General features: G+C 39.8%; 1 protein-coding gene across 1 annotated transcript; it reads left to right on the plus strand.

Moving 5' to 3' along the window:
- The first annotated feature begins 219 nt into the window (after positions 1-219).
- On the plus strand, positions 220-10,187 carry HSPA14 (heat shock protein family A (Hsp70) member 14). The gene is made up of 14 exons (XM_072340806.1): positions 220-345; positions 438-518; positions 595-677; positions 799-847; positions 1,572-1,665; positions 1,765-1,855; positions 2,388-2,492; positions 3,236-3,397; positions 3,815-3,970; positions 5,148-5,250; positions 6,618-6,833; positions 7,226-7,399; positions 8,017-8,087; positions 9,516-10,187. Exons 1-14 carry the CDS (start codon positions 289-291, stop codon positions 9,592-9,594), a joined length of 1,521 nt encoding a protein of 506 aa, XP_072196907.1. The 5' UTR covers positions 220-288; the 3' UTR covers positions 9,595-10,187.
- Positions 10,188-11,287: the final 1,100 nt, after the last annotated feature.

Consider the following 11,287-nt stretch of genomic DNA (forward strand, 5'->3'; position numbering starts at 1 on the left):
CCGCCCTGCCCTCAGCAGCCCTTTCCCGCCAAACGGCCCGCTCCTCACGCAAAGTCTGCCGCGTTGCCATGATCGATGACGTCACGTTCACCGTTTTTTTCTTATTGGTCGCTCCGCCGATGACGCCACTCCCAAGCCGCGGATGTAGAGAAAGACGCACAAACCGTGCGCTTCGTCGTGATTGGTTAAAGAGGCGGGCTTTGATTGGCGGCCGGGAAGAGAAGGAGAACGGGATTGGTTGCGCGGGGCATTGTGGGGTGGCGGGCGCGCGTGGAGCGGGAGAGGTTAATGGCGGCCATCGGCGTTCACCTGGGCGCTACCTGCGCGTGTGCCGCTGTCTACAAGGTGCGAGCCCGGGGCAGCAGCAGGTTGGCGGCGGGGTCTGGCGATGCGGGGCTGCGTTGCAGGGCGGCTCACGGTGATGCTTCTCTCTGCAGGACGGCCGCGCCGATGTGGTCGCTAACGACGCCGGAGATAGAGTCACTCCTGCGGTTGTGGCTTTCGCAGAGAACGAGGAGGTGAGGCCGCGCTGGGAGGCGGGTCGGGAGGGGCTTTGTTTGGGGATTGCTTCTTATTTCGCCGTGCTTCGTTCAGGTTGTGGGCTTAGCTGCGAAGCAGAGCAGGATAAGGAACATTTCCAACACTGTGGTGAAAGTAAAGCAGATCCTGGGGAGGAGGTAAGCGGGCCCGGGGCCAGCGGGTGTGCGTGTAAGTACGGCTTTCCTCTCTGGAGATGGCTTAGCATGGCTTACATGCACAACGACAACTTATTTTGCTGTTCTGTGTTTGTCTTCACAGTTCTGGTGACCCCCAAGCAGAGAAATATATTAAAGAAAGCAAATGTTGTGTGAGTATGATCTAGTTTTTTATTCTCAGGGTAACTCCTTTCAGCTTACAGTGCTGTTCTCTGCATTGTTTGTGCCATGCTGTTTGTGTTCTTAGTGATCAGCTCTCAGTACATCAACTGTTTGCTCTTGTATTGAACGTGTTTATCTCTTTACACAGTGGAGAATGTCATCAGTTTCTGAGATGTGTTGCTATGATGTAACTCAACAGAAAAAGCACATACATCTCTTGACCGCATCAAGAAAAGCAGTTCTTCTAATAGCACTGTAGTGTTTCTTAGGGCTGGTAGATGACGCTCAGGGTAGCACATCTTGTGATTACAAATGCTTTGCCATCTGATGTAGTCACAGTATTTAGTTTGGACAATACTTTGCTAGTTACTAGAAACTTCCTGGCCTCTTGTAATAGTTGAGGAGAAAAAAAACCATCTTGGAGCATATTTTCCTTAAGATGTGGGTTTTCCTCTGGTTTTTGACAGTCAATATCCATAGGTTTATTTTTACTGAGTAGAAGCAGGAGAGTGGTTTAGTTGTTGTAGTATAGAAAACATTTTGATAGGCAAAGGAAGTTTTACAGCACGGTGAATGTCGCTGTTCTGGCTGTTGGATGATACAAGCTCCTCCTTTTTTATTCTTTAGCTACTTAGAACAGAAGGTACATTGAACAGTAGTTTCAGTAGTAGCCAAAGTATGCATCTAACAAAGGTGTGTTGTCTTTCTTTACAGGTAGTTGAGAAGAATGGAAAACTTCAATATGAAATAGATAATAAACTTATTAGCCCTGAAGATGTGGCAAAGCTAATTTTCAGTAAAATGAAAGGTATGTAATAAATGTTTTCAAGCTGTCTTCATAGTTTTAAGATACGATATGTTGGTGTTTTGCTTTTAATCAACATGTTCTGCCTATGTTTATAAACAGAAACTGCTCAGTCTGCATTGGGTTCAGATGTAAATGACGTTGTTATCACTGTACCATTTGATTTTGGAGAGAATCAGAAAAATGCCCTTGGGTAAGAGGATTAAGATTTCTCTGTTATTTGACGTGCCTAAAGCAGACCTTCTGGCAGATCAGCAATGGAAGTTCTGCTGGACTTCAGCTCTCAATCAAGACATTAGGTTCCTATTTGAAACAGGGGAAAAAAAAATGCAAAGATAGGAAATCGAATCCCGACTAGTAACTTTACATGGGACTTACTGTTGTGAATTGAAATTCTCAATCAATTAAACTGAATGGGAGTTTTCATATCAAGAGAAATAGGACATCAGTTAATGTGCTGGCTCTTCTTTTTGTGGAGCGTGCAAGTCTGATCGATCATTGTTGTCCTTGACAAAAATCATGCAGCAGATCCAGCTAACTGAAGAAAGAAACTGCAGCTGAACATCTTTCACTTTGTTAATTGATACTTTCGGTTATTTCACTGTTAATGCCAACAAATATAACCAAGTGCTGGATTGGTTGCATATCTAGTTCTGATGAAGTCTTAACAGTGTGCGTAACTACAGTGAAATCACTAAGGTAAATGCTGTTATGTGTTATCACAGGGAAGCAGCTGCAGCTGCTGGTTTTAATGTTATGAGATTAATTCACGAACCCTCTGCAGCTCTCCTCGCTTATGGAATTGGCCAAGATTCACCCACTGGGAAAAGGTAAATATTTTACTTCTTAAACTTAAGAAGCTGTGGTTTAGGTCTATAGAGATTTAACACATGGCATTCTAGCCTGAGAGATCTTAAATGAGGGAGTGCTGCATTGCCAGATTTTGAGATTGAAATGTACAGTGTTTAAAACCTTGTCGTTGTTCTGATTTCTTCGCTTCTTTTTAAGTGTTGTCTTAAAGATTTGTCTCCGGATTGTGTTGCTCTTTAATGAGCTGATTAGCTTGAAGAAAAATGAATCCCTTATTCAGTAGGTTTACTCAGCCAGCTGGGGGAGGTGGAATCACTTTACGTACACTTGAAGAATTAAAGGTTCTGCCTGGAATGTGCATTGAGTTCAGGAGAATTCAGATAATTCACAAGGTTTTCAAAATAGCCACGACTGCCATCGGTGAAAACAGATGGCTTTCTTTCCCTATTGGTATTTGTTTATTTTTTTTACTGTTTATGTACAGGACCCATAGCCTTAAACACAGTGCTCAGTTGTGTTGTAGGGTTAACACTGCTGATTCTTGTTGTATGGAGCAGAGTAAGTTGTTCTTTAGGAAACGCGGTCAAGTAGTGAGTAGTTACAGGATAGGTAAATACAAACAGCTGAAATCAGATTTTCTTGGCAGAACTGATTGAAACCTGTAATACTTTACATGGTAGTGGTGAGTTTAGAAAGTATGCCAAAGTAAGCATAATTTTAGATGACTTATTAATGCCACTTTCCATGTTCTTTACCATGGCAGCAATGTGTTGGTTTATAAACTTGGTGGAACATCGCTTTCTATCACAGTTATAGAGGTAAACAGCGGAATATATCGTGTGCTTGCTACAGACACAGACGATGGCATTGGTGGAGTGTGCTTCACAGAAGCTTTAGCACAACACTTAGCATCTGAATTCCAGAGGTAGGTTTTGAATGCCAAGTATGTTGTCAAGACAGGAACTTCATTATCTGATGCTTGTTTTCAAAAGAAGAATTCATATTAATGTGCCAGATGCAGCAGATTGAGTGTTTTTACTCACAAAGTTAGTAAAGAAACAGTCGGCTTTTGGAGACTGTTGGAGCTGAGAAACAGTTCAGAGACTTAAATCTTTGTACTTAAACATGAATGTCCAAGTTAAGAGTAATGCCTTCCCCGGTGTTCTTTAGTTGGAAATGAAGTAGATGCTCTCATATTCTGTCAGCTTTCAGTAGAGTCCCTGTAGGTAACGCTAAAATATCTACAGACAAATGTTAACAGCTCTGAATAATCTTTTTTCAGCAATTAAATGTTGCTATTCAAATGCTGCCCTTGCAAAACAGACTTCTTTTTTTAATGTAGGTCTTGTAAACACGACATCAGAGGAAATCCCAGGGCTATGATGAAGTTAATGAACAGTGCTGATGTTGCAAAGCACTCATTATCAACGTTGGGAAGTGCAAACTGTTTTGTGGATTCACTTTATGATGGATTGGATTTTGATTGTAACGTATCCAGGTAAATCAAACCTTGAAGCTTCTACTGTTACGTAGAAGTGTGCTGTAAGTTTTTTCTGTTCTGTATTTAGAATGTTAGTAAGCTTTGGGATTTGGCAATGCTGGCTTTGGAAAACAGAAATAAGACAAAAGGTCAATTTGTGGGTTTTTTAACTTTTGAGCTGTCTTTCATATTGATTTAGTCATGTTGTGATCTCTAGTAGCTGAGCAGTAACATTGGAACTGTTTCTGTAATGGATAAAAAAATACACTGTAAAGGTACAAGGAGATCCCATTTTTGGAGTTTGGTCCCTGATGAAAAGCAAATAGATACTCAGTTACTCAAGATGTTTTTCCCATTTTCTCCATTCTTTTTGTTACTGTATTTTTATTTTTTTCTTAGAGGGACTCTTAGTTAAATGAACTTCAGAATGAGTCGTGGATATCTTGATATTGGCTTGATATTGGCTTTTTGACAGCTGGAGTGAGAAAAGTTTATACAACAGTGTCCTGCTCTAAGTACTTTCTTTCTTGGCAATGATCCTTTAGTGAAATATTCAGGAACTTTTTATCATTCTTCCAGTCACCAGCAGCTTTGGCAAAGTGAAACTGGGCTTCAGTTCTCTTTTTATTCCAAAGCTGTGCATGCATTATAGCAGCAGTTAGATGTGGTGAAGTCAGGCACAGTGTCTCTAAGCACAAGCAGCTCTGCTATATGGCATGTTTGCCTCAATGGGGATAACAATGCTTGTGTCACAGAATTTGACTGTATGTTTGTGGAGGGAAAGATCCTGTTCAGGTTTGAAAGAGCCTGAATTAAGCACAGGTTGCTTTTTCATTTTATGCAGTAAAATGGAAGCAGCAGGAAGCAGCTTGATTGCCTCTGAAAGTTCAAGTTTGAATGTTTTTGCTTCTTTATTGTTGTCTTCATGGGACTGATTGTTTTCCCAAGGGTACAACGCTAGGAAAAATGAATCTGAATTTCCTAAAGGTGTTAGTGATAGAATAGATAATATCTGTACTATCATAACAAAATATAAGATTAATAATTGGGAAATAAGATCTTGACTACTTACAAATGGCATAAAATGAGGTAAAGCTAGAGAAGTAAAGTTATATTCTAAGAATGATTGATCTGTTGTAGGTGTTTGTCGCTAATGAAAGATGTATGTGGTTTTTATTGTGTTTTTTCTTTTTAGGGCCAGGTTTGAACTGATCTGTTCTTCACTTTTTACTAAGTGTGTAGAAGCAATTAAAAAGCTCCTGGAGCGAGTTGGATTTACAGCTGAGGATATCAATAAGGTAATAATAGTTGTCTGTGTTCTGCCTTATAGTGCCACAATAAAAAGTAGGGGATCTGTTTTCCTTACTCTGAGCTATTTCTGGATACGTTTATGCATTTTTAGCTATGATGCAACAGTGTGTACATTCCAGGTCTTAACAGGGTATTTGAACTGAAGCGTAACGTAGATTCAGTCAATTATGTTTTTGTTGTTGCATACTGAGTGAACAGCAGAGATTTGTCTGTTAGGTGTGTTAGTGTAACTCTCAGTAGATCTGAGGAGTACTTTCTGTAAGTTCAGTATGTAGATTTTGCTTTCGCTGTGTTTTGGATTGGCTTAGCTCACAGTTGAAGTAAGCCCAAGTGTCAGCTTGTTCTCATGAGTTAAACAAGGTGCTGAATGTCTGCTTGGTGCCACTGCTTCTCCTTTATTCCTTCACGTTAAGACATTGTATTTGAAATCAGTGCTTTTAATGTCAAGGGTGTAAATATTACCAGTTGCTTCAGATGTCCTTTTGGCTTTAGTACAACAGAGTATCTTCACTGTAACTGCTGTGCAACTACCTGTAGGGAATATCACTGTACTCATTACTCATGGAATTGGTGTAGCCGTTTAGTAGCAGTTTGCCTTTGCAGCACAAAAGGCCAATCCCACACCAGAGTGTAATAACAGGAGCATAGCTATGAGTGTTGAGGTTTTTCATTCCCACTCTGACAACTGCATCTGGATGGCCATTTCTGTAGTTCACAGTAACAAATACTGAAACTCATGCAGCAGAAAGGCTGAATCATAAGATGCTCAAGGAAGGGCCAGAAGAACAATGTTTTCTTGGCTGTTAGAAGGCTCAGGGATAGACTTTTGTGTTGCCTACAGTTGCCTGGTTGGAAGGCATAAATAAGACAAAACATGACTTATTTGTGGAAGTACATGATGGAATAGCAACCAGCACAAGAAGTTGTAGTATGAGGGCGATCAGACAATGAAAGTGGGGCCTGCAGAGAGGTTTTGGAATCTACATCTGTGTAGCTGCCTGTTGATGAGTTCTGAGCAGGAGACTCTCCCAGCCTAACCAGATTTTATGATGGATTCCTCAGTCTTTAAAATGGTTCTTCATCCTGTTAGTGCTTATTATGAGAAACTTTCAAGATACTATTTCAGACTTGCAAGCGATTTCCTTTAACTTCAAATGGAAAAGGAACGGAATTCAAGCAAAAATGGCATCAGGGTTTTTGTGTTTGTTTGTTTTTTTAACAGCTATGGTTACTAAAGGATCCCAGAGCAGTTTACAGTTCTCTATTGCAGGGGCTGTTGCCTGTCTTTTTCTGTTGTTGTTGTTTGTTAATTTCTATCTGAAAAGAGATTTGAAAACACTGCCATGTTTTCCAGGTAGTTTTGTGTGGTGGATCTGCTCGAATACCAAAACTGCAGCAGCTGATCAAAGACATTTTCCCCAATGTGGAACTACTGAGCTCAATACCTCCGGACGAAGTTATTCCCATTGGTGCAGCAATAGAGGCAGGAATCCTACTAGGGAAAGAAAACCCTTCTCTAGAAGAAGAAGCGTTGTTTATTGAGTGTTCTGCCAAGGATATTCTTCTTAAGGTAAGGGTAAAATTACTTGAGATGTTACTGCTGCAATGATTGTGTAGTACTACTTGTGCACTGATGTTTAAAAAAAAAAACATTGTTTTAATAAATTACCACTTAACACCTGACCAGTGTATGTGTATTGGTATCGATAGAGCAGCTCCTCTTGACTCTCAAGAAGATGGATTGTGTCCTTGCTGTTTCCCTAACAATGCTGTGTCCTTGGAATTGCTGGATTTTTTATTCTTTCCACTTACAGAAAGTATTTTTAAAATGGAATTGCTGTGATGGTAAATACAACAGAGGGAATGTATCTGGCATTTCTTTTCTCATGGAGCATTATTACAAAGCTTCTGGCTCACTAAAATACTTAGAAAGGCATGAACTTTTCTTCTTTCTTTTTAAAGGGAGTAGATGAGACGGGGGCTGACAAATTCACAGTGCTGTTTCCATCAGGGACGCCGTTACCAGCTCGAAGGCAGCACACTTTGCATGCTCCTGGAAACGCTTCTTCTGTATGCCTTGAACTGTATGAGTCGTTAGGGAAAAGTCCTATGAATGAAGAAAACAAATTTGCGCAAGTGAGTATATACATGTGCATGTATCCTTGTAGTATATCCCACGTGGAAATGAAGTGGATTTAGGGGGTAAGCCAAAAGCAACCACGCTTCTACTAAACTTGTTACACAGTTGGAATGAAATGCATTTCTCTGGAAACTATACTTGAACGTTCTTCTATTAATGTATTGTAAATTATTGAGTGCTCTTAAAAGAAATTTGGGTTTCTCTTTTGAGTTTATAAAAGCCTGTCTGGTGTTAAGGTGTGGCACTACTGTGGTGCATGCAGCTTGTCTGGGATGAGACACCATAAGCAGTCACTCTTGTACCTCCTTAGAAATGGAGGTAATGAAGAAGCTGGTGTATGTAATTCCTTTATGACTTTCCTAAATTAGATAGGATGTTGGTATTAAATACCAGTTCAGATCAAGTGAAGGTTTAATCATATTATCACCAGGAAGAATGAAAAGATAACATTTGGAAGTCAGCTTTTTGCGAGAACGCAGCTTGCTTGAAACACCAACGAATTTACTACTAAATTGCAATCCTCAGTTATTGCACGCATTGTTTTTTTTTCTTTAGATTGCTGTGCAAGATCTTAGAGAGCTTAATAAAAACTGTGGTATCTTTTTCCTTTTAGATTGTGCTCCAGGATTTAGACAAAAAGGAGGATGGCCTACATGATATATTGACTGTTCTCACTATGAAAAGGTACACAAAGTATTTTTTGTTCTGCCATTTAACTTGTTTCATCACACTTCTAACAAATGGATTAACTATAGCTGAGAGCAGTCAGGTTCTCAGGTGTCCTCTGGAAGGTGTTCTGGTAGTTCTGCCCAGTGTCCTCTTGGGAATAACAGAAATGAGATCAGTCTGTAGTAGTTGCTAATAAATACATGAAGGGTTTCCTATGTGTGCTGCAATTATGAAGAAGTCCAGTGGTCCTCTCCTTTTAGAGGCATGTTAAGCATGAAAACCAGTGCCACAGGAAACTGGGATTCATTAAATGTCCTTTCTAGAGAATTACCTGTTTGCTTGTTGTAGAGGATCTTACATTTATGACAGGGGAGGGAGTATGGGATTAACACTGAAGAGTTTTCACTTTCAGATATCTTAGAAAGTTGTGCACTTGGGCTGATGTGAAATAGTCAAATTAGTCTGTAAAGATACCCAAAGGTGGAATTGCAAGTATTAAAAGCATGTTTGTCTTCTGAGGGTTCTATTGAAGTCAGTGCTGCTTTTCTAAATAATAAGTTCTCTAGGTATTGCTGAGAAACTAAATCCCTACTTGCTATTCGAGTGCAAAATACTTTCATTTTTGTATGTTAACTATCAAGCATATTTAATTCTGTATTAATAGACATAAATACTTCAGTCTTGCAGTGGTTATGAGTTTGCACTGGTAAGAGATATGTCTCAGGATCTATATATATTGTGTATATATATATATATATATATATGGTTGTGAGGTAAAAACATACTAATTATTTTAAGAGTTTTCCATTTCTTGTAAGTAATATTTTTCTAGGCATTACTTATTTTCAAGAGTTTTACAATTCTAAGTTCAAGTATTACAACCTTAAATTATTATAAGTACTACTTAAAAGGAATACATCAGTGAAGGTTCATCAGAACACATTGGTCTAAATCATACATATGACTGTCTTCTGCCTAGATGAAATAGGATTTGATATAAGCTTCTTTTTCAGGAAGTTTTATTTGTTTGAAGACTGTTTTGTAACAGTCCTTGTGCTTTGAGGGAGACGCACTTCTCTGTTGATTTCCATCACTCATTTCTCAGTATGACTATTTTGAATATTACCATGTATTGCATTTTCAAACCTGCACTGTTAGTTACAATAGCAATACAAATGTATAAGCTACGTTACTCAATCAATTCTGTTATAGTTGGGGAAGTTGTTTGCCTATACAACAAAGCTTTAATGGAGAACAAGAAGTACGTACCTTAATTTTCAACGCAGTAAACTAAAACTGAAATGAAGTTTAAATAAGCATATTCTTCCCTGGATGCTCTGCTAATCTTGCTTGCTTTCACTTGCACAAGACTTCTGTTTCTCTGGAACAGACATTAACATTTAAGTGCTGTGTTGAGATGATACTTTCTAATTTTTCTTTTAGGGATGGATCCTTGCATGTTACCTGCACAGATCAAGATACTGGAAAGTGTGAAATCATCACTGTTGAAGTGGCATCATAATCTCATTTGAAAGGCAGCACCTTCCTGAGTTGATTTCTGTCTCTTGCTGGCTTCTCCCCTAAAATGATGACTGAAACGTTATCTAATGAATCACAGAGAACTGTAATAAGAAGTAAACAGTTAACTTGCCACCAAGTCTGTTTGCAGTGGAAAACATGGTGCAGAATGTCTATCTAGATGGTAGGCAGCAGCACTGAATTATCAGCACCCTTTTAAAAATAATTCGAGGGCATATCTCATGTCTGTGGCTCAGCAACAAGCGTGTCATGTAATCTAACAAAATGTTTTTAGACTAATCAGATCCTGTATGTTTTCAGAGAGTATACCTGTGGTTCCAACCAGCATAACACTGAACCAGTAAGAGGCTAGATATGTGAAAATCCACTCTTAAGTAATTGTACAAATTGTGCTGAGAACTTGGCATGGGCTTCATGTTGCCTGAAACCGTGGAGGTTGTGCCCATTTGGGCTGGCCCCTTGAGCAGGATTTTTCTGGTGTTACTGTAAGATGGTTTTGTGGTGCTACCTGGAAAAATATGTGTAAGGGTTATATGTGCTTATTTATGTGTTTATTAATAAAAAACTTTATACAGATGCTGTTGTCCTCGATGCTGTGGCACTGTTCTCATCTGTAAGTTGCTGTATGTTTGGATATCAACTGACACTCTTAATTCTGAGTAGAGGAGTAATAAAAAGAAAGTGGGATGGGCAAGTATAGTTATGGCCTTTGCGGGTCTCAGTATAATGCATAGAGTGGCTGTAGTTCAGCCCTTACAGCTCCACAGTTAAGAGTGACTAAGTAGTTACTCAGAAACACAGGCATCATTAGAAACTAGAAAGGAATGCCAGTTTGGACTTCAAGCAACTTGGATTCAGTTATTGCTTTCTTACAGACTTCCAGACTTTAATGCTCCTCCATTACCTGCTTGTGGGTTGTATGTTTTAATATTCTTTTCTGTCTTACAAAAGCAATTTTGTAAAGATGGAAATCTCTGCATTCCAAACAGTTCTGTTGTCTGGCTTACCGGACTAAACGTGGCTTTGAATTTGGAATACTCATGGGCAAAAGTACTCTTTTAAGTTCTGCTTCCCATACCCCTGCCTCTGTGATCTTTTAAAGGTAAGTGAATAACACGGCAGCTTATCTGCTTTTAAAGGTGATTTTCTCTTAAAAGGAGTCTTGGGAAAACCCAAAGCCTGGTTCTGTCGGGGCAGTGCTGTCCCTTATCCCAGTACTGCTGCACCTTTCTTCTCTTTCTACCAGGCTGATGAGCACAGCCTAGTAGCTGAATGTTCCCTAAGGGCTGTAAGTTTATATTGTGCCTAACGGTACAACTTGGGCGGGGGGTTATGGGGTTTTGGATTGAGCTGAAAGCTATTTTGAGCAGCGAGCAGCTCTTCTGAGAAGCGTGTCGTGATGAGGGAACGCTTTTATGTGTTTAAAGCGTCTGAAATCGTTCACTGTAACTGAACTGGGCCGGGGCAGTTTGGGAGTGGGGCTTCCTGGAGGCCTGTTGTCCCCCTGCCCGTGTGTATCTGCTGAAGCAGTGCTGTAAAGAGTGGATGCATGGGGCATGTTCTACCTGGCACGAGATAGAACAACGAACTTAATGTTAAAGTGCCTTTATAGCCACTTGAATGTAGTTCAGTATCATTTGCTTAAAAAATCATCTTAACTGCTGCTTTCCCTCCAG

This window comes from Excalfactoria chinensis, chromosome 1 (genome assembly GCF_039878825.1).
Source record: "Excalfactoria chinensis isolate bCotChi1 chromosome 1, bCotChi1.hap2, whole genome shotgun sequence".
Lineage (NCBI taxonomy): Eukaryota > Metazoa > Chordata > Aves > Galliformes > Phasianidae > Excalfactoria > Excalfactoria chinensis.